This window comes from Melopsittacus undulatus, chromosome Z (assembly GCF_012275295.1).
Source record: "Melopsittacus undulatus isolate bMelUnd1 chromosome Z, bMelUnd1.mat.Z, whole genome shotgun sequence".
Classification (NCBI taxonomy): Eukaryota; Metazoa; Chordata; class Aves; order Psittaciformes; family Psittaculidae; genus Melopsittacus; species Melopsittacus undulatus.
This window is the reverse complement of record NC_047557.1, coordinates 27803989-27828143: the sequence shown is the minus strand read 5'-3', so window position 1 is coordinate 27828143 and position 24155 is coordinate 27803989. Positions and strand designations below refer to the sequence as shown.

The 24155-nt window shown below is 40.4% G+C and overlaps 1 protein-coding gene across 1 annotated transcript in view; it reads left to right on the top strand.

Annotated features, from left to right (window-relative positions):
• Window positions 1-1174: 1174 nt before the first annotated feature.
• Window positions 1175-24155, top strand: part of PGM5 (phosphoglucomutase 5) — a 64739-nt gene continuing 41758 nt past the window's right edge. Inside the window, exons 1-6 of the mRNA XM_031054368.2 lie at window positions 1175-1462; window positions 8494-8656; window positions 10905-11051; window positions 13533-13658; window positions 15030-15220; window positions 16114-16268. Coding sequence (XP_030910228.2) covers window positions 1202-1462; window positions 8494-8656; window positions 10905-11051; window positions 13533-13658; window positions 15030-15220; window positions 16114-16268 — 1043 coding nt within the window. The 5' untranslated portion in view covers window positions 1175-1201. The remainder of the gene's footprint in view (window positions 1463-8493; window positions 8657-10904; window positions 11052-13532; window positions 13659-15029; window positions 15221-16113; window positions 16269-24155) is intronic.

Below are 24155 nucleotides of genomic sequence, written 5' to 3'. Positions count from 1 at the left end.
AGACTTGAAGAGTGCCTTACAAAACTGTTTCTGTCTGCTCAGGTGCAGGTCAACACCGGGGGTTTCTTAAGCACTGTAATGATGTCTAGGTTACATTACTACTTTTTCCATCTCTCCAGTCAACAGCGTTGTCCTGGTAGAAAATACTGTTGTGTGCACCCAGTGTGAAACAAGCATTTGGGTGGAAAATTTCAGCTGATATTTGACAGCCACAAGCATCTGTAAACACAACCTTTATACTGGAAAATGTCAGGCATCCTCACAATTGCCAGTGCCACCACCTCTGCATTTAATCTAAGCAGAGTGAATACAAACGTCAATGAACTTGGCCTCACTGCATCCATACGAAATACCTTACAGTTTTACAAAGGGAAAAACACCTTCAAAGGGTTACTCAGCCTTAATGGGAGGAAGCCTGGTTAGAAACCAGCATGACCGGGCCAGACCCTTGCTGTAGTACTTGGCTCCTGATACAAAAAAGCAAACCCACCCTTAAGTTCGCTAACTACACAAAAAACTCGCTTTAGAGCAGTATAGTAAAAAAATAAGAAAGAAAATAAAAAATCGATTCCCCTTGCATGAGATTTAGTAGTGGAAGAGCTTGTTCGTTCTTTTGTTGCCTGTTGTGGGCTCTCACACGGGACAGTACCAGCCCCTGTCCTGCCCAGCCTGGGGCCTGACGGGCTGCCCGCTGCAGCAGGCGCTGCCCCTGCCTTCACCCGGGAGATGCTACCGCGGGGAGAGGCGGTGGGGTGCTCCGTGCTGCTGCCGAGCCCGGCGGGGGTCGGTGGGGTCTGGCGCGGCGCTGACAGACCGTGATCCCGCCGAGCAAGTGTGCCGCGCCGGCTCGCCCTGCCTGCCTGCCTGCCTCCGGTTACACCCCTGGCAGGGGACCGCGATTCCCGGCGTCGCTTTCCAGGGTTATTTTTGTCCGGGGCCGCCGCTCGCCGCTGGCAGCGGGCTGGCAAGACCCGGCCCTTCTCGCGGGCGGCGAGGCGCCGGCGGGGGCCCCGCGGGGCGGTGCAGGGGCGGTGAACACCCCGCACCCACCCGGCTCCCCCGCGGCGCCGGGGGCCGGTGGCGGGCCCGCCTCCGGCAGCGAGCCCGGCCCCGCGCCGGGACACTCCTGTCCGCTCCCCGCAGCGTGCGTGAGGGGCTGCCGCTGCCCAGCGGGGCCACAGCGGGCGGGTGCAGCGCCGCCATGGAGCGGACACCCATCCCCGTGCTCACCGTGCAGACGGCGCCCTACGAGGACCAGCGGCCCACGGGCGGCGGGGGGCTGCGGCGGCCCACGGCGCTCTTCGAGAGCCAGCGCAACTACCTACCCAACTTCGTGCAGAGCCTCCTCTCCTCCGTCGACCTCCGCGACCGCCAGGGCTGCACCATGGTGGTGGGCAGCGACGGCAGGTACTTCAGCAAGACGGCCATCGAGATCGTCGTCCAAATGGCCGCGGCCAACGGGGTAAGCTGTCCGCTCGCACTCCCTCCGTCCCCTCGGGGCTCCTGTCCTGCCCGCACCGGCTCCTGCTCTCGGTGGCGAAGCGCGGAGCCGCCCAGCGGGAACGGGACAGGAGGTTTTAATGTTATAACCCGAGCAGCGCTGAATGCACAGATCAGACCGATGCCACTTTCGGGGGTGTGCGCTCCCGGTGTGTCTGTGTGCATCACCCCGGCAGGCTGCTGGTTTAGACTGAGGCAGGAGCGGGAGTTGAAAACACGGTTGGCTGTGTAGGAGCAAATGTAGCAGAATTAAAAATGCAGGAAGCAAAGGAATCAGATGTAAATATCTACTGCTCGGGATCTTTTAAAAGTGTTCAGGGAAAACGGTATTATTGAAACAAGAGGAAATCAACATTTTGGCTGCATCTTAAGAATAAATTATGAACTGCAGGAAGAAAACCGTTGCAAATGCCTCTGTGATCAAACGGCTTTTCTTGTGCAGTATTGAAAATAGGAAAGAGCTCAGGGAGAAAAGGGATGTCTTCTGGTAAATGCATGCACGTTCAGGTATCAGTGTGTATATACACAGAAAGCTGGAAATGCCAAATGATGCAAACTTTTTCTCCTTAAAAGCAGAGTTGAAGCTGCTGTGTCTCGTGATGGCTAAACTGATTCTTCAGATCTGGTGACAAAAGTGATACATACATACATACATATACACACACATATATATATATTTATTTTGGTAGTGAATTTACTTTTTCTTGTTTTGAAAAACTTCATTCTTTAAATGCAGGCCTGTTTTATAATCAGGAAATCTTTCGACTTTGAAATGAATCTCTGTATGTGTCTAAATTTTGCCTGCTTTTTTATTGTCCCCTACAGGCTGTAAGGATGAGCCAGCCTTATATAAATAATGAGTATTTTGAATTTATTTCTAAAGCACATTTTCACTGGTACAATCCAGCAAACACTGGGTGAGATTTCAGAGAGGCTGGCTGTATTACGTACTGGGTAGCTTTTGCAAACTTGCTGCTCACATGGGGGGTTGGTATAATCCGGGGCTTACGTGGCCTTAGGTGCGAGGAGGGCTGTTGGGGGGCACACTGGTGAAGGTGGGGACACTGGCCAGGGCAGCCTGGTGGTGGTTTGTCCACAGCAGTGGGGAGCGAGCATGCAGGGAGCGAGTGCAAAACAGGGGGACCCAGCTGGTGTGAGGGGTGTTGTGAGGGAGGTGGGGTGGGTCTGGAGAAGTGCTGCTCCCTACCCCCTTCGCCTGTGTAGCTCAGTCGAGCTGGTGGAATTGTACCTGTTGACCAGGCGGGATAAAGTGCAGCAACAGCTAAAGCGAGGCCCTGCATCAAGAGCTGCCCTGCTGAGGCTGAGGTCCTTGCCTGCCCTTGCACACCAGTAGGAGCTATGAAGTAGGTTACAGCCACAAGGTGACACAAGGACTGAGGTGCTGGAGAGGACAAGAAGTTTAGTGTTTAGGAGACCAGGGACTTATTGTTTAGGAGACCAGGGACTTGTCAGTCAGGTTATGTTTTATTCCGGACTCCTTTCTGATTACTTTCTCCTGTTACCTTGCCTCCTTACTGCTGCTTGTTCTGTTCCCTATTTTGCTCTGTTTCAGGTCTTAGCAGATCTGTAGTAGTGCTGTCGGTGCTTCCCCTTTCTTAAGTCACTGCAAATTTCTTGGAAACATGGTTTCTTTTTAGTGTTTTCTGAAGCTGTGGCCCAAGCTTTTCTGCTCACAGTTCCCACAAATATCTGAATTCAAGCATAATACTCTTACGAATGTCACAGTGCTCACAATTTCAGCAGGCCAGCTGGTGGGTTGCTGTTGACACTGCTTCCCACTTCCCTATGCTAGTGATCCATCCCCTCTTACCATCCTTACCGTGCCCACTCTCAACCCTCTTTCAATCAAGCACACTGTAAATGCATAAGCCTCATGTTTACTTAGTGAATACTGTTTGTATGTTTTATTCTTTGGCTGTTAAAATACACTTGCTGGGAAAATACCTAAACCTGCGTGAAGGCATTGTTTAGTGCTGTGCTATGGAAGTGGAGGGAAAGGAGAGAAATACTACTGAGGGCAAAGATCTCTCCATTTGGTTGAGGTTAATGTTATTAGAAGACATATAGCCAGTATCACAAGGAAAGAAGTGAGCTGGTGTAGGCAGGATCAAGTGAAATGTGTGGAAGCTTTGAAGCTGCATTCAAAACCTTTAGCCACCCCAGAGTGCCAGAAGCAGGATAGCCACATAGTGCTGATAAATTGAACTTGAATCTCCTTCCTGGAAAACACATACCAAGTGTTATGGTTAATTGTGCCTGCTGAGTACAAAAATAAAAGGGATTTTCTATTATCAACTGTAAATGTATTGCCCTTTAGAGTTGCTAGGTTCCCCTTGTTCTAATTTGGTGACTCACCCCACATTCCCCCTGTGTTAACAGCCTAGCACAGTTGGCATAGGCCCCGGTACAAGGAATGAGATGAGGCCCCCTGCCCAGTCAGCTGCCAGTGCTTGGCCTGCCTTCTTCTCATCTTCAGTCCTTCAGGCTTGTGCTCTCCAGTTTGGGGTTGCAGGTACACACCCCACAGCTATAGCCTGTATTGGCTTCTTCTGATGGCAGCAGCTAAGAGTTGATCCATGATGAGCAACCATAACCAGCACATGCCCCACCACATCATACTGTTCAGAGCTGGAGGTGACTAACCAGGGTCACCTTCCAATGGGTCACACCACTGGGGCTGTAGCAAGCACATTTGGGTAAGTGATTGCCTGTCACAAGAGGATGTGGGAGCATGAGGAAAGACAGACAGAGGTCCTGTACTATTCCTGGTTGCAACAAGCAGTTTGGCAAAGTGGGGTGTTAGGAAGGTATCTGAGGCTGTGTTTCTATTTTCACCTGAGTCTTGTACTGAGTAGTGTGACCTTAATGTCTGGAAAAATTGGGTAAAATGTTCCATGTTTATAACACAGTTTTGCTACAAATTAAATGCAAGTATTCTATTAGACCCATCAACTGGATGTGGTGTCTCATTCTTTGATACAAAGTTTAGGATAGGTTTAAATGAGAAGCTGCTGTGTTTATGTGTCAGTGATGGATGGGAAGATGCTGATCATATTCCGAATATTGAAAGTCATAGCAACGTACTAGAGAGATCACGGAGTATCGCTAGTAATGCTGTAAAAGCCTGAGATGGCAGAGTTTTCCAGTTGTCTTCTTTATAATACCATGTCAGTTTTATTTCCATGTTCTTCCATGCAAATCTTGCCCTCCTTATCTGGACCTGTATGATACATCTGTTTACTTCTACATTGAGTGTGGCACTCAGTCAGTTTTGGGTTACAACAGCAAAAGATGGGAAGGCAGAGCCCTGTGCTGTCCAGGATATAATCTGCTTGCTTCACGTTCTTTCAAGTTTAATTGACTGAGGCATGTGAGAGATTACTGGGGAAAATAATTTAAAAAAGCATTAAGTGACTCCATGATAATCAACTGAATCATCTGAAAATGCGCAGCTGCAAGTGGTAATATTGCATAAAAATGTCCTTGTAAAGCACCAGTGAGGGTGACTATTCCTCCAGCTGTAACAGTTTGCTGGGGATCATAGTCTTTGTTTCTGCTTGTAGCTGCTAAAAGCAGAGTGATAAAATAGAGCATGGCGTAGGGGCACAGTATTAGAAGAGATGTTACATGCCTGTGATCTCTTAGCCATGCAAGTTTTTGAATTCCAAAGATAATCTTACCATGCTATGAAACTGTCCAAGATTTTCAGAAGGGTATTACTGGAACTTTAATTGTGAGACAGTGCATGGACAGGATTTCATTACTGTTTTAGCCCAGATTGCTAGAAGCCTGTAAATCTGAGTGTTGCTTACTTACAATTAATTAAATGTCAGTTTATTATTTGGTTCAGAGACAAAATGAACAGCTTCTGGGCCAAGAGAGGATGAGGTTGTGCATTCTTGCCACTGAAATAAAGAGAGCAGAGAAAGATGGGTAACACGTGTACATTTCTATGGTCTGCAAAGTCCTCAGGGAGTTCTGTAAAAGCACTGAAGGGTCAAGCTCTTTGCAGTGGTCACTGCATGTGTATCATCCATGTAATTTCACTTTCAGCATCCTTAATAGTCTAAATATTGCACTATTGCGATAGTATGGAAATTAGTATAAGTAGTATAGAAACAATAGCCTTGTGTAAAATGCAGAAGGCAAGCAGGTTACTCCTGTTCATATTAATACTTTCATTGAAAAAAGTGGGAGACTGGTTTGTGCAACACATGTTGAACAGGAAAAAAAGAAAATGTGGTGAATAGGCAGTGCCAGGTAATTTGTGCATTCTGAATAATGCAAGTAGTCTTGCTTTAAAAGAACACTTAGGTGTTCATGGGGGCAAACCTCACTAGTTTAGATTAAGAAGTACAAAGAACATGCACTCATGATAAGCCTGTATGCAAGTATAAGGTGTTTATACTTGAGTACTTCCAGACAGATTCAGTGGTGTATATTTGAAGCATTTTGCAAAATGTAATTTCTGTCATCTTCCTTTTGCTTACCCATATACAATACTGTTTTAAGAGCTGGCACCCATTTCTGACAGCTGTATTTGGAAGATTGAGTCACTGTGCTAGCTTTCTACATGCTTCATAGTTTAAAAAAGGGAGAGACAATATTCAAAACACATATTTTCAGTAGTTATTTTCATCATGCTTTTCTTTCCATAATAAAGGTACATGAATACTGTTGTAAAGGCTGAAAGAAAGTTTGTTAAAAGTCAATTTCCCAACATTCTGTTTTTTCTAGTGCTTCAGAACAATTGGCTATACTGGATAAATCATAGCTTATGTACAACAGTCTTATGAGCCATGGTATGAACAGGAAACAGAATTGTTAAATATCACTGATTTGAGCAGAAATCAGGTTCAGCTGTGTGGTATATGTGTTAACTGTACATATGCTCCACTCACACCAAGTGACCGACCATGTCAGTGGAAGCACTGCTTTAAAAGAATATGTTGAAACAGACACATGTGGATTTTGTGAAACAGAAAATGTGGATTTTGCTGGTTTACCTTTTTCTCTCCTGAAAAGGATATTGTTTTCCCTGGAAAATGTTTTCATTATAATAGAACAAAATCATTTGTTTCTTAACTTTTTTTTTCTTCTTCTCCTTTCATTTTCTTTCATTTCTTTAGGAATTGCTCTAATCTGGGAGAAAAAAAAAGACAGTGAAACATAATGTTTTCCCATTAGTAACAAGGGCAAGTCAAATGAACTTTGGAAGATTTTCAATGAACTGTACTTCCAATTTTGATAGCTTTCCTGGTTTCTAGTAATACATAGGCTTCAAAATTATCTGCAAAAGCTGTGAAAAGCGAACAAGGTGGACAAACACTCATCCTATCATCAGATCTTGAGGTAGAAATCTCAGCTAATGGAGTATATTGTTCTGCACATCATTTTTAATTTGAAAGCAGAAAAGCAGATCTTGTAATTCTGAGTGGAAGAGAAATGTCTAACCTTAGTTTGTGCTTTGTGAGGGTTAGCAAGAAAGTAACTTGTGCTTGCTTTAGAAATTGATAATTTCAATGTAGAACTATATTTTTTTAATTAAAATAGTTTTCAAAACCAGGCTAAATGAATTATCTATTAATCCTTCGCTTTTCTGAAATTATTTAAAACTTTTAAGTAACTGTACCCAGAAGAAGTTAATCTATGTATGAAGAAACACCTTTTTATAGAAAGCTGGCAGGTAGCAACACCTCCTGAACGGTTGCTTTGCCACACACATAGTAGATCTATCAAATCCTTCTCAAACTAGATGAGGAAATCTGAGGTTGAATTCCCAGTCTGCTTTCAGATGAGTGAGAAGGATTCTGTATTCTGCACCAGGACCCTAAACTATTGCTTAATAGTGTGTGTGTGTTTTTTGTCATTTTTTTTAAGTGAGGATATAAATCCCCCTCCCCCCCAATTTTGTCAGTATCCTTTTAAGCTCCATATGCAGCTGCCTCAGTTCTGATCCATGACACCAACTTCCACTTCTCCCCTCTTTTTTTTTTTTCCTGTATCTGCCTGCACGCCAGGACCTGGAACTCTTCTGTATTTCTTTGTAAATACACTTCTGGCTGGCTCCTAGATTATTTATGTTGAGTTGAAACTGTAGTATCTGTGTAGAGGATGAAGGCAAGGTTTTGAAATTGGAACCTTGCAGCATAATGCCAAACACATTGAGTCAGTGTTTAAAAATGTCACCTGAAAACATTTGTTCCCTTTAAGAATGGTGGGAACTTCCCTGCTCAGCTATGACCTGGGAAACACCCCCTTTTCATCTGGAGTAGCCAAGCAGTCAGGGATGGCTGAAGAAGGAGCAGTACTTTCCTTAGGGAAGGAGATCCAAGGATGTCTTAGTAATAGAGATGTGACTTACAGAGACTACAGGCTCTAGTATGTAGTGAAATTTATGACTGGACTGAAAGGCTGCTCCATGAAAGGCAGTTTGTTTGGTGTTCTCTTTTATGCTAGTTAAAGCCCTGCAAACTGTATCCACACAGTCAGGTCTAAACTATATTGGTGTGCGAGGGGATTTGCTGTTTTGTGAGGATATGTGAAAGGGTTTCATAGCAAGATCATAGCCCAGTGCTATGCCTGAGAGCTTTGCAAATCACTGCCATGGCTGTGCTCTTGCTTTACTATATGCTAGTATATATACTACACTAGTATACTATAATATATATACACTATACTATATATATACTATACTAGTAAACTGTACTATGCTATTTAATGTGACTATACAAGTCACAGTCCACTGGAATTAAATGTGCCAGGATACAATACTTTTTTGTTGGTGCTCCAGATTAGCATGCAAACAACTCGTGTATGTGTATTTCTCTGCAAAAGAATAACTTCCATACTAGGACTTTACAATTTCTATCCTATTCATGTATACCTATGTATGTATGTGTCTGTGTTTACTTACTAGGTTTTCGAAAGTCTAGTACCATTCACAGTACTTTGACTTCCTTTTCTACCTAGATCGGGAGATTGGTTATTGGACAGAATGGTATCTTATCCACACCTGCTGTTTCATGTATCATCCGAAAGATCAAAGCAGCTGGTGGAATTATTTTAACAGCTAGCCACAGTCCTGGGGGACCCGGAGGAGAGTTTGGAGTCAAGTTTGAGGTTGCCAATGGAGGTAGGATTGTTTAGTTTTTAGTAGCACATTGTAACATTGAATCTTGGTATGATGATGTTGTGGTTTAAATGAGGACAGGTGAAAATACGCTGACAAGGATAACTGCTGATTTCAACTGTGTTTTTCATTTGTTCTGGTAAAACAATGATGAACGTATGCATATAAATTTTTATTATTTTTTTTTCAGTAATATGAGTGTATTTTTTTACATGGGTCTGTACAATAAGAATTCAATATTCATTGAAATCCTTGTGGTAGTTGTAAGATTGCTATAAACAAGAAGTTCACCATCCCATTTTTATAGCATTTCTTGTAGTGTGCCAGGTCATTGTAACAGTCTGATCCTTTTATAAAGATGCCTCTGAGGGAGCTCTATTTTGCTCATACTTCTGTGTTGCTTTTGTTGGCATTTACTTTAAAGCTTGTGATTTCAGAAGTGCTGTAAGCAGTGTAACTCATTGTCTTGTATGGAAGAAAGCATGTTTACCCAGGAAATAGCTGCTCTTATTGAGAGAGAAGGTTGTTCCATTTTAGCCATTGTAATTCCACTGTTGAATAGCAGGATTTTTATATATAGCTAATGTCTTGTTTTCCAAAACTGGGAAACTAACACATGTAGGTATGTTATACATTAAGCATGTTTTATGTTAAAGATCTGTGTACACCCATAAAACATCTTGTGTGCCTCATACATGTAGAGTGGTTTCCATCTGAAAAAACTTAAAACTGTGTCTAAAATAATGCTTCCTTCCCCATTTTGAAGGTGGGAGAACTTGAGAAGGGGATGCTCTCTTGTGTTCCTTGTTTAACTGAAAAACATGCATGGTTAAAACAGTGTGATTTTATAAACTGAATAGGCTTGAATCCCAGAGAGATTAAAGGGACTCTGTAAGGTCAGACAGTAGGAAAGCCAGGGTCACAGCACTGTCATACCAGAGCCAAACTGTTAGATGCATTAACACTCTATAAACTTTAAAATACCATATACACCTAGAATCTGTTTGATTAATGGTTAACAGTTGGTGGGGCATTCTTTTTAGTGTGCTTTACTTTTTTAAAGAAAATTCAAACAGGCTAGTAAGCTTTAAATATGAAACACTCCTCAAGCACAACTTACAACATTCAGTTATGTATGACAGTCAGGAGGGATGTAATGAAAAGTAGTTGGTTTAAGTTGCAGCTGAGAAAATGAAAGTTCATTATTAGGCAAGGTTTTTGAGAGAATGGTTAGGCATCATGACAAGCTCCTAGGGAGGGCTTTTTTGCTGTGCTCAGTCTATTTTGCAGATCTAGTCCAGGCAGAAGCTATTTGTTTCTATAGATGTAGGAGACAATGCGGAGCAACACTGTGGGATCTCTTTAGCTGGCAATATTAGTAGAGAGTACATCCATCCATCAAGAATGATCTGAAACTAATGAAATCCACCACTTTCATGGGTTTGGGTTAGAAGAGTAAGAAGTCGTTTTCTAAGCCAAATGAATAGTTGAGTGAGCTGTGGACCATCTGGCACAATGTATCTGAGAGGGAACACACTAATACACATAGCAAAACTGCATTGATTATAGTAGCACTATAGAGGAGTGGGAAGTTGACATTGGAAAGACAGACAGAGGCTTTGGAATAGGGGAGAGAATATGTAAAATGTAAAGACATATTTCATTAAGTCATTGGAGGAAAGCTGCAATAGACACCACTGTCAAAATGCTAAGACTTTTAAAAGTGATAATTACATCTAATGAAATAACATGAAACACAAACCTGTCTCACCTTCACAAGTGTGCATTTGGCATTTGCAGGATGTCCTGTGAAACACCAGAAACAGCTGCTGAGGACAGGCTTTCCTTTAATATGTATGTTGAGATTCCATGTAGAATAAAAAATGGTAGTCTTTGAGCAGTAGACCCAAAGAAGAATGGCTGTGGGATTTTTGGTTCCCTCACTGCCCTGCTCTGGATAGTTACTCTTTCTGAATCAAAATGTTCCAACTAACACACTGTATTTCCATGTTACATTTTTCTAACAAATGTTTTAAACCTGTGTTACACTGAAAGAATAGACCTTATTTACCATAGTTCTTTGTTTGGGTTTATTCCTGAAATACGTTTCAGAATATATTTCTGAAATACATTTGGAAAACCATTTTGAAATTAAACCATTTGGAAAATACATTTATTATAGCACTCACTTTTTGTGTAGGGAACCTTCATTTAATAAAAATGACCCACCACATTTTTGTTTCTTTTACAGGACCTGCTCCAGATATAGTTTCAGATAAAATCTACCAAATCAGCAAAACCTTGGAGGAATATGCCATTTGTCCTGATCTCAGAGTTGATTTATCACGCCTAGGAAGACAAGAATTTGATCTGGAGAACAAATTCAAACCTTTCCGAGGTATCAACACGTGCTTTTATGCATGTTATATCCATTGATTCTGATGCAAAATGATAATGGGTAATTATTTAAACATAACTTCTTCAAGATGCCTTACTACAAGTTATCAAAATATTAGGCACATAGGTAAGTGTTGCATTTGTTTTGCACATAAAGAAGCTGAGTTACAGACTTATAAATGCGTGAGTCCTCATCATTTGGCCAGTTCCCACCATTCTTTCGCTGTTCATTTTTGCCAAATATTCGTGCTTAGGCTTGCTAGTAGTTAAACACCAAACAAACATTTTTCAACTAGGAGTGGTTTGCACATCGAAGTCTAATTGACAGAAGTGTTTGCGAGAGTCTCAGTTTATTCATTCTTTGCTCACACTTTCTGAAAAGCTGTGGGACGTGTAAGGCAATGGACATCTAATGACTCCAAGTGTAAAGGGAGTGCTTAAACACATGTTTCATTTTAAAGATGTGAAAACTTTTATGCCTATACTTGGGCTGAAATGAGCTAACACAGAAATTTTTTCCTGAAGGAGTCAAAAGCAAAGGAAGGGGTCCAGACAGTATTTCACATACTATAAAACTCCATGTGGTCTCAAGAATTCTTCCTCATTCCTGATATCCTGGAATTAAGGCTCATTTGTTTTCCACCAAAACTTTATATTTTGAGATGAAGTACATTCTAATAAATAACATTCTTGATTAAAGACCCCTTAAATTATGATTTTTTTCCCAATTATTATTGTTATTGCAAATAACATGATTGGCTTTTTGGGCAAACAAAAAGGAAAGAAAATACAGCTCCAACCCCACTCTGAAACTATGATTGCCACAGTTTAAAGTTTTGCTTTTTCAACTTTTCAATCTCTGCAAATTATATTTTTCTAAATGAAATTGCAGTACAACCTCTGCCTTAAAGGTAGTGTGAAAACAGATTTAAAACAATTGCAGTTTGTGTGAATGTTTTTCAAGGAAAAATCATTTCCCAATCATCTCTTCCCAGAATACGTCATCCTAGCACAGTAGAGCTGCCAGAGATCCCTACTGAAGCAATGTAATTGGCTTATAAGTACTTTATACAGGGCTGAATGCAGAATGGAAGTGCAGAAAGAATGAAAATAATTCTGATGTATTTAAAACTTCTACTTTTTCAGCTGTATGAACTAACAATCAATTTTTGAGTTGCACAAATCAAGCCTACAGAGGTATTGAAACAACTGAGAGTGAATGAGTTGGGTATGGCAGGACCTAAAATAAGTTTCAGACTTTAATCCTACATGCAGTTTATCTTAACGTGTATGAGCAGCTTCACTGAAGTTGAGGAATTTGTTTGTATGTGCAAAGCTCATAGCCTACTTAAACATCATTGGGAGCAAGGCTCAGAAGACATATAGTAGTGTAATTTTAGAGAATCCTTGGCACTTCCAGCATATACCATAGAATCAACTGATTTCCAAATAGGTTTTGCAGGTTGCTTTTTAGCCTTGAGAACCATTTTTTTGTTTGTTTGTTTGTCCAGTCAAGTGTATCATTGTGATCTATTCTAAGTGTTCTTCTCAGGCTCAAAAAATGCCTGTGTCATTTTCATGTTATCCTGAAGAAGAGCATTAGCATGAGGTCAGTGTTTCTGAGCAAACTGATGGATAGTTCTAAGTTACAACTTAACTTGTAACTGTAGTATTTCAAAGATACTCGTTTAACCAGATAAAAAGACATTTGTATAACATATGCTTTTTAATTTAGTCAGGAAAAGTAATACATTCCAAGGTGACTGAGGAGCATGGCTTGTAACAATTATTTGTAACATTATGACAGACTTACTTGCATTTTAATATAAGGTTTTACATTCAAGAGAACTGAAAAGATTGTAGCTCTCTGCTTCTATGAATTTAAAATTCAAATTATCAAGAACTTAGCAAAAACCAGATGTTGTATCTAAGCCTAACTTTTCTAAATCAATGACATATATAATGCAGAAGTATAATGGTAGATTGACAGCAAACTGGAGACAGATATTCCTGCTGCCAGCACTGTTAAGAATAGTTTTTTCCTGATGGATTGGTGCAGATACATACTGCTGTCAGGTGCAAGAATAGAACATATGGCTTCAACTTTGCATAGACATCTTTCATCCTTCGAGAATACATTTTTTTTAGCTTGAAAAGATGTTCAGTAACTTAATGAATGACAAATAGAATTTACTTTGATATATTGTATTCTCATGAATGTTTTCAGTGAAACAGGAAGTGTCAACTTACGCTAGCACTGCATTCCTTTAGCAGGCAAAACTGTTGATCTTTGCAAGGCTTAAAGTTTGATGATAGTTACACTGAAACCAGTAAAAGTCTTTGACTTTGCCTCTCTGGGCTCCATGTTATGTGAAGGTCATGTGCTTCAATTTCAATTGAGTTGTGTGGCTGGTAGAAGTGTGCTGAGAGGTATTTTCCCATGTGCAAACTGTACTGATTTTTTCCTATCTAATTTTTCTAGTGGAAATTGTGGATTCTGTGGATATCTACCTCAATCTCCTTCGAAATATCTTTGACTTCAATGCTATCAGAAATTTGCTGACTGGACCCAACCAGATCAAAATAAGGATTGATGCCATGAATGGAGGTATGAAGTTAAGCTGTTATCAGGACAAAATTATAGGTACACTGCAATAGCTTCCTAATAAATACTGTACACCACTATAGTTGCCCAATAAAAGTACAGGGTATTAAAGTCAGAGTTTTTAGTAAGGTTAACAGTAATAAGAAAGGATTTGAACACATGCTAGTAACAAGAGCAAACTTAACAACTGGTTAGGTCCCTTATTAGGCAAAAAGGTATATCTTTCTTGGTAAAGAAATGAAGGCCTATGGGTAACAAGTGGATAACCACTGGAGCAATCTATCAAAGACAGATGGGGCTTGTCCTTTGTTGTGTCATCACATCTGAAGGCTTTCTGGATGAGATGTAGTGAACACTAAAGAGGACCACATGTATGTGGACAAACTGTCTTCCAAAGTGGGTTTTAGCTCTGCATCTCTGGAATATGCTTTTATGCCTGTGGGTGTTGATAGTTTAACACTGACATAGAAAAAGAGTGTTCTGTCAAGAGTGTACTTTTGGTAAGAACCTGAATTATTTTTTACTGTAATTTTACAGAATTAGCACCTACATTTTCTTGAACATGTTTCTTGTATATTTTTACCTCACATTATAGTTGCTTCAGTTAGCAAAATTTTGGAGTAAGGTAGGAGAAAGAGAGAACACCAGTGTGTGATTCTTTTTTCCTCTGAATGACCTGTTCACACCTGCCTCAGGGATGCAGAGAACTCAATCAGTTGTTAACAGTCCCTTCGGCCACCAAATGCAAATACTAGTTATGCTATATAACAGCATGAGCTGGGGTCTTGGTTGCCCATATCTTTAATAAAATAGAGAAGTTATTTTGAAGTTAGGCTTGAGGAAGTTTTTATTTATTATCTACATGGTAGTAACTAAAATGTGGTGAAATTCTTTGGTGGACAAACCTGTTGCAATTTTAACATGAATTCGAATGTTGAGGTAAGTGTATTTCCCATTTGTATTTCCTTACTGTTTACTTTCCTTGCTATTATATGTTAAACTGTTGTTTGCATTCCAAGGCACATAGAATAGCATCTTATTTTTATTCTAGTAAGAAAAACCCTCTATGTGTATGATAACTTCTTTATTTAGTAATGGGTGAATAAAACTTGCATCTTTCACCATGCAGTGGTTACTTTTGCACTTCCACTAGTAGGGAACTGGTTTTTCAATGCTGAATTGCCAGCTGGTGTTTACTGGGGGGACAATCACACAGTCCACTCCTCTGTGAAATGGTAGTTTGTGTTTTGTTGCTAGGACAGATGTATAGAATTGCTCCAAGTATGTTTTGTATCAAGTCTCAATGGTGCTGTGAAAAATTTGAGTGTCAAGCATATGCTTTTGTGACTGCATGGCAGATTTCTGATTTTACAGTTATGGGACCTTATGTGAGAAGAATCCTGTGTGATGAATTGGGAGCCCCTGCAAATTCTGCCATAAACTGTATTCCTCTGGAGGACTTTGGTGGACAGCCTCCTGATCCCAATTTAACATATGCAACTGCCTTGCTAGAGGCTATGAGAGGTGGCGAGTATGGATTTGGAGCGGCTTTTGATGCTGATGGAGTAAGTATTTTGAGCTGTCTGGAAGTTTCACCATAGCTGTTTTGTCTGGGGTCAGATGTGGGACATATAGGTATAATTTATTTTCTTTTTGGTAAGCCCTTGAAGCTGAAAATGGTATTACTTTCAGGTACAGATGATAGCATTTGCAACCCATAAATCAGACACATATGTTGTAATTTGTCTCTGCAGATGACTGCAAATCAAGCAGAATTTGAATGACAAATGATAATTCTTTAAATATTAGGCTGGTTTTATCTTGTACTGTTGTAACACTTATTTCCTGGTTAGGAAGAGACAGGATATAAACGTAATATGGACTTGTCGCAGTAAGTAATAACTAAGTTCTTTTTGGTTAACATTATAAATTGAGGGATTTTTTAGCTAAATAAAGCACTGAATCATAATCACTATTTGGTTTAGAGGTTTTTTATGTTGTATTATTAGCATTATAAATAGCAAAGTGTTACAGAAATAACTTTTTGTCCTGGCAGGGTGGGAGAAAGATGAAAAGGTTCTGAAGAACAGAAGTGTTTTCTGTTGTCAGTAAACACAAAACACCCTCCTACTCCCTATATAGGGCATGTCATTGGCAAAAATATTCTCCTACATAAGCATTCCTTGGCAGGAATAGACGTACTGAAGTGTCATGTAGGAGGCTGAAGCTAGGGACTGATCTGGAGCTTTGATTTGCAAGGCTGGAGGGAGTGGTGGTATGACAGTAAGATTATAAACCTGCCAGGATGATGCCAGTAAATTAACCTGCTTGAAGAGGGATGCGAGTAACCCAAAGACTGTTCTTTATTCCCCTGCCTACAGTGGATCTAATAAAAGAAATTACCACTCTCCAAAACATGGAATTTAAGATGCTTATTTGAATTTGTTTTCTTCTCCAGGACCGCTACATGATCCTTGGCCAAAATGGTTTCTTTGTTAATGCGTCAGATTCATTGGCAATAATTGCTGCCCATCTGTCTTGCATTCCATACTTTTGTCATATGGGTGTCCGAGGATTTGGCAGGAGCATGCCTACCAGCACAGCCCTGGACAAGTAAGATGAAACACTTATTTGTATCACTTTGGTCATTATATTAGATATCTCTCTGTTTTGTACTAGGTAGCAGTTCCAAAATTGTGAAGTCTTTTGATAAGAGCTTCTAATTTTCACTGTCTTTATGTGTTTTATTGTTTTAACAAGTTCTGACCATATTTTGGTCTTACCTAAAATAATTTTACCAGCCTTTAGTTAGATGAAAATAAGTTTGTACAGCCTGGAAAAGAAATAAATAGGATAAATCTTTCTAAGCTTTCAAGTACTTGACTTGAAATTCCTTTTCCAAATAACTTTACACTTTTTCTTGGTAAAGAATTGTTTACAGCCTGATGTAGCAGCTCTTGAAATTCACGGAAGTTTTAAACAGATAAAGTACTAATTCAGTACTAAACAAGCTTTAAAAAAACCAAACAAGCCAACAGCAAAACAAAAACAACCAAACTTCTCTCCTCCCCCCCAACCCCTTATTTTAAACCATTGAAATATGTCATCTATTATGATACAAAATGTCCCACAGGAGACTGCAGACAGTCATAAAATCCATTCCCAGTTTCAGGGCAGGTTAAATGAATGCCTAAAGCTATTTCTGACAAGTCCAATCTGCTCTTGAAAGATTTAATCTTAGCAGATGAATTTTGAACAAGTCTCATCCAGGCCTCCATTTCCTCTAAAGGCTGGCATAAGAGGATTAAGCTGAGTATTATTGTTGTACATATTCTGTGTGGAAGAATATTCACTGCGTCAGTTGTATCCAAGTGTTGATCTGCTTGCACAGCTTAATTAATACAAGAATGACCTATTGCCCTGTTAAATGTGTTTAATCAGGAAACAGTAATTTCAAAGCGAAATGCAGCTTGTATGAAAAGGATGATTGCTCTTAGAAAACCAAAGGTATTGGGGTGCTTCCCTAATTAGGAAATTTCTGAAAGTTACTAAATGCAGAGGTAGCAGCTTCCTTTAATACTTGACAGAGTCTTCAGAGAACTATTACTTACTTGGAGGTAGATGGTCTAGTTTAAGATTAGGCCAGGGTTTCCAGTAATTTATTTATTCTGTTCAGAGATACAAAAATCTCATTGTTTAAGTGAGAGTTACCATTATATTGAAATACTGTGTAAAAAAATAGAGGCTACTGTTTGGATATAAACCCTAGGATATCTGCATTCCTGTATGACTTGAAGAAACCATGGCATTAAATATATTTGCCTGTCTTTTTTTCTTAAAGTTCAGTAAGTATTTCTGAATGTATGAATGTTTTTCAATAACACTGTGACTATTTGAATTATGTTCTTGACAATGTTTGCTTGACCTTCTGAAGCACAGATCACCTCATGGTAATGACTGCCTTATTTAGTTCTGTGGAGCTAAGTCTGATTATTAAATAAAACTGAGCGATTGATAATGATGGAAGGATATAAATATTTTCCAAGCCATTCTTACAAATATTTATTATTATGAACTTTGCAGACTGTATCCAGGACACTTGAAATTTTTTTTTCTTCTATTTCATAGTTGTATTTTTTTCCCCTGAAGATTTAAAAGTCATGTGTTTTCAAAGTTGGTCACTTTTGTGACTCATTTACATATACAGCAGTCAAAAATACCTGAATTATGCTTTTCTGTAAAAATGCCGTGATATTGTCTAGCAATTTTCAGGCTTTTGTGGCCAAAATCACATAATTGCTTAATTTATAAGTGCCAGTGATGAACTCACTCATTGAAGAGCCCATCTGAGTTCTGAAATCAGTTAGTAGAAGCAAGTCACTTTTAATCATGAATAATAGAATGGTTTGGGTTGGGAAGGACCTTAGAGATCATCTTGTTCCAACCCCCTGCCATGGGCAGGGACACCTTCCACTATACCAGGTTGCTAAAAACCCCATCTAACCTGGCCTGGAACACTGCCAGGAATGGGGCAGCCACCGCTTCTCTGGGCAACCTGTACCAGCACCTCAGCACCCTCTCAATGAAGAATTTTTTCCTTATATCTAATCTAAATCTACCATTTTTCAGTTAAAGCCACTCCCCCTTGTCCTGTCACTGCATACATAAAAAAGTTAGAGGCTGCGTGGAGACCTCATAGCAGCCTTCCAGTATCTGAAGGGGGCCTACAAGGATGCTGCGGAGGGACTCTTCATTAGGGACTGTAGTGATAGGACAAGGGGTAAAGGGTTCAAACTTAAACAGGGGAAGTTTAGATTGGATATAAAGATGTTCTTTACTGTGAGGATGGTGAGGCAGTGGAATGGGTTGCCCAGGGAGTTTGTGAATGCTCCATTCCTGGCAGTGTTCAAGATCAGGTTGGACAGAGCCCTGGGTGATATGGTTTAGTGTGAGGTGTCCCTGCCCATGGCAGGTGGGTTGGAACTAGATGATCTTAAGATCCTTTACAACTCAAACCATTCTATGGTTCTCTAGATTTTTTGTAGGCCCCTTTAGGTACCAGGAAGCTGCTGTAAGGCCTCCCCTGAGCCTTCTCTTCTCCATGCTGAACAGGCCCAACTCTCTCAGCCTGTCTCCAAAGCAGAGGTGCTCCAGCAATCTGATCATCTTCATGGCTTGCTCTGGAATCACTTGAAGAGGTCCATGTCCCTCTCATGTTGAAGGTGCCATAGCTGGATGCAGAACTGCAGGTGGGGTCTCCCCAGGGGAGAGTAGAGGCATAGGATCCCCACCCTCAACCTGCTGGTCACGCTCCTTCTGATGGAGCCTGGCATACAGTTGTTTTCTGGGTTGTGAGCACACACTGCTGGGTCATGTTGAGCTTTCCGTCAACCAACACTCCCAAAGTGCTTCTCAGCGCTGCTCTCAACCCATTCTCCTCACAGCCTGTAGCTGTGCTTGGGATTGCCCTGACCCAGGTGCTGTTGAGTGACAATATTCCTTATTTCTGTATTTTGTTGTTCAACACTAGAACTAGAGAAATCATGTTAAAGTAAAGATGACTGAAAAAGGCACGTCAACATTTGTAATAGGAGGTGCAGTAGGATAGCAAAAATAGTGTCTAGGAAAAGAAACTTAGGTTCTACTCATTGGTCTTCCTGAAGACTAATGTCTCCAGAGGTCATGGGCCCCTCTCCTGAAGTCTGTGTTAGAGAGCAAATGAAAAATACCTCTTCTTATAGTCCGTCTGTATTGTGTGGCCACAATTTAGCCTGAATCATTGAACTAGAGCTTCTCCTTAGCTGTATGAATAAACTCATACATAGTACTTGAGAGGAAGAATTTTAAAAATCTTATGCTTTTTCCTTTGAGTGCATGATGATGTGTTGTTTAATAGCTCTTCAAAGAGCATTGCTGAACTTATACAAGGGGAAACAGTAATCCATAGAACTCTAAATGTTGCTTAGGAATACAGCACTAACAAACAGAGCAGTGGATTACAAGCGAATTACAGGCAAAAAAAAACATTCACATGTGTTTGCTTGAAGTGGCTTGTGGAATATACTAGTATGTACTGCAGGGAGAGGTAACGCTTGACAGGAAACATCTGCTTTAATACACTCCAACATCAACAGGATCGTGGCAATATGTCTCCAGATTTCAATTCTTTAGTGATATGTACTCTTAAGTTGGTGTTCTTTTTCTTTAGGGGAATGTGAAGCTATGTACCCATTCAACACACTATTCTTTTTTTTTGTATCATTGTATTCTGATTTATCTGATGTCTGCATAACAGGAAAGGAAATGAAATACTGTGATGTTAGCTAATGGTCTACAAAATGAGAATCACAAGGGTGAGTAGAATTTATTTCTGTAGGAATTATGAAGCTGGGTGGGTGTGGAAAATAGTAGTCAAGTTTGTATGGGAAGAGAGTTGTTGAGAGAACACCAAGATGTCTAGTGTTATCTGGTATCTTGTTTCTGTGGCCAGGTCATTCCAACAGCATGTAGGTGCTTTGATTATACTCATCTTGAGAAAAATCTAAACACCTTACCCTGCAGCACCCTGCCAGTTTACGTCTGGTAGCCCATCTTTTCATGCAACTTCAACACATCAGTGTTCTGTCTCTGATTGTCCATTTACTATACGGTCAGCTAGACTCAGGTTTTAGGGAAGACTCCAGGGGCAGTGACTCTTCTGACTTATTTAAAGAAATGTCTTCATGCAGAAGGCCAGAGATGTGATGAGCTCTAAACAAGCTGCCCTGGGTGCAGGAAAGAGGCTGAACCTCAGAGCAAGAAACTGTTAAAATCATAGTGCTAGTTATACTGGTGTCTGTTTTGTTTCAAGCACAGCAAGAAGCTTTGCTTAAATTATAGAACCATAGAATCATTTAAGTTGGAAAAGACCCCTGAGATCATCGAGTACAACTACTTCTCCTAGTCTTCCTGTTCTTCTTCCACCTGTTCCTTCTACTTCTTTTCCCCTTTTTTCTCCTGTTTATCTTCCAGCTTTTATTTATTCTATCCTTTTGCTAAACACTTCCTCCTGATTTTGTTCATCTTGATTATTTTCATCTGTCACCTTCCTGTGTTCTTCCTACTCTTCCTCTCTTTGAATCTCTTACTGATCCAGTTCCTCCTCCTTCAGACTCTTCTTCCTCTTCCTCTTGCCTCCAGATGCCTCCTGTTGGCTTCTCTTGCTGTCTTCTCCTCCTCCTTCCTTTTCCTTCCTGTTGCCTCCTCCTCTTCTTTTGCTTCCCATTTTCTGCTGTTTCACCATTGCCCTCTCCCAGTTCCTTCCTTTTGCCTCCTCTTCAGCTTCCTGTCCCTTCCTACTGCCTGCTCCTTCTTTACTTTCTATGTGCCTCTGTATGCTTGTTTCATTAATACAGGAGCCTCAAATATTATAAGAATCAATGAATGTCACAAAGACAGGCTGAAAAATATTAATTCAAGTAACTGTCTTCTTCAATTATTTTTTTCCAAGGTACCTAACAAAGTTTGCCCAGTTATGGCAAAGGCAAAGGATACAGTTGTGCTTACTCATTATTAGTAGATGGGTTGCTCTCTCTTACTGCTTAGAGAGGAGCAACACTGCTCCAGTTTTTACTTCACTGTAAGAAATAGGAAATAAAGAGCTGGCTGATTAGTAGAGATTGTCCAGAAGAGGTCCTTTCTTCATCCTCAGCTTGGGTCAGTCTCTCACTCCCACCTGGAAGAACTAGAGAAGCAAATTAAGGAATTTTTCCAACATAAAAACTTCTCGAAGTTATAAATACATCTTTGTACATGGAGGATACTTCATTCACTCTGTGTCTGTGATTTGTTCAAGTTATGCCAGTTGTGACCTCAGTGTTTTTATCTTTCTTCAGTAAGATAAATCAGTCTCACTTTCTCTTATCTGGAATAGGCTTGCTGTGAATTTTTTAAGACACCTCTGTCAAACTGAGTCCCTGTCACATACAAGCAGTTTTTAAATTAGATGGAGCCTGAAGGACAAGTGGTGTTCTGGAATGCTGCAGAAGGACAACTGCATAAAACCTTCGTTAGTGTCATTTAAGATGTCTGAAGCATAATATAAGGTTTTTGGGAACTGCAATGGGAAATTTGGTCAGGATTTGCAATTTAAAGATAACATTGCAATATTAAATATAGCCATGTATGTCCACCGTGTACCTGTATATCTAATGAAGAAGAGCATTTTTTTACAGAGAGGTGTATTGAAAGCTCTCTTCATTCGAAAGAAAAGATTAGTTGAAAACTATGCGGTGCTCTGTTTCTAGCTTAACTTTTGGCTGTAGGTGAGGTCAGTTTATCTGTCAAAGTTAGAGAGCAAGATGGTGGTGCTTCATGGGACATAAATATATCCTGTAAACTTGATAGCTCTTGTGTGAGGTGTCCCTGCCCATGGCAGGGTGGTTGGAACTAGATGACCTTAGGGTCCTTTCCAACCCTAACTATTCTATGATTCTATGATTCTATGTTTAATCATAGTTCTCATAAACAAACAGACTATTGTCCAGGCTTACTATGCCAAACATGAAAAAATACCTGAGAAAAATAAACTTTTTTCAAAACATCCTGAGCAGGCCTTGCACTATGCAATAGATGTTTGGTAACAGAAAGTCCAGTTTTCTTAGTGTTGTATCTGTCTTATGTCTCAAAAAGTGTACAGCTATGAATAAACAACAGGAGTTCCTAGAATGTCCTGAAAAAAAAAGCCAAAAAGCATTTTAATTCAATCAATCTGAGGATTCCCTCATGGATTAGTGTGTCTGAACATGCTTGTATCAGCCTAAAAGCAACCTCTTCCATCACAGGATTTTATTTAAATGGGTGACCCTCCTGAAGAAGGCTTCCCACTGATTTCAAAGAAAACTTATGGCACAGAATTTCAAAATGATGTGTTTAAAATTCTACTTCTTATGTGTATTAGCAGATAATCTTTGCTGTTACTGTGATTGGTTACAGATTAGGAAGACAGGAAATTCTGGGTGTTTGAATCTCTGTAAGCCTCTGACAGAGCCAGGATCACATTGTTTGAAGATGTTTGAGAGCTGATCTTACTTGAAGTTGCAGTCATTTTCTCTGTTTCTATGAACATATCATAAAGTTGCAAAGCTGCTTTCTCCTTTACCCTCCCCAGCCAAATATCACAACCACACAGAGAACTTGCCAGTTCTCACTCTCCAGAATCCACAGAACAGTTTGCAAAAGAGAAAAAGCAGAACTAGTGTAAGGAAGAAAATCTGAATCTAAATTGCATTGTTAGGGAGCCTCCAGAATAAATCATGTCTAACCAACCTGATTGCCTGGGTGATAAAACAATTATCGATAAGGTTAGGGCAGCAGATGTTTTCTACTGCCATTTTAGCAAAGGTTTTGATACTGTGTCCCACTTTATTCTTGTATCCAACACAGGATTTAATGATTTAGATTACTGGACAGCTAGATAGGTAAAAATCTATTTTGGTGATCATGCTCAAGGGCTGTTGATTAATGAGCTGGTAAAAATTGGGGTATTGAAGGGGTCTGTTCTGTGACCTGTTCAGTTTAACATCTTCATCAGTGGTCTAGAGGAGGGGGTGAAGGGCACTCTAAGTTTGCAGATGACACCCCGTCAAACTGGGAGGAGTACTAGCTGATACGCTGGAGGGCAAAGCTGGCAGTCAGGGGAACCTGGCCAGCTGGATGGACTTCACAGATATACACGGTGGAAGGACGAGAGACAATGTTAATAACTTGAAGCAAGGAAATTGTTCAGTGTCCAGCTGGACAAAGTCATAAGCAACTTTGACTTACCTCATAGCTGACTCTTATGAGGAGCTTGGACTAGAGACCTGCCATGGTCACATTCAATCTGAATTGTTTTATAATGCTGTGTCCCCACAAAGAGACCTTTGCTGGGAAGTCTTTGTGCTACCAAGATTAATACTGCCTGTACTCTTGCAGTTCTGTGGTCACCATGATTAACATTAAGCTGATGTACAGAAACTCTTGATGAACACTTGATTCACCAGTGTGAATCACAGTCAATACAGTTTTGTACCACATGTTGTGGTTATATTCATATCTGTTTTGCATCTTTGTCAATGAGCATAGGCACAGTACCTTCAGAACCAGCTGACCTCATTGTAGTAAGCCTAAAAGGGCTAATGATTATGGGCCACCTGTACTCCTGAATTAATGGAGGGTCTTTTCCTTGTGGTTAGTTCATGGAATTATTCAATTTCCTGTAACAGACCACAGGTCTTGTCAGTCATTAGTGATGACATTACTCGGGCTCATCACTTCAGTAAGTTGCTGTAGAAGGATGTAAGGATAATACCTTTCCCTTTTCTCCATTTATGACATCCCTTCTATTTTTTGGTATAATTGCATCTTTCTGATATTTTCTGCAGAATAAAAGAACTTACTCCCTCTTGCCTTCACAGACCATTTTTACTTCTGGAAAACTCATGTTTTGTGAGCAGCACTGATCATGCAAGACTTGGGGCT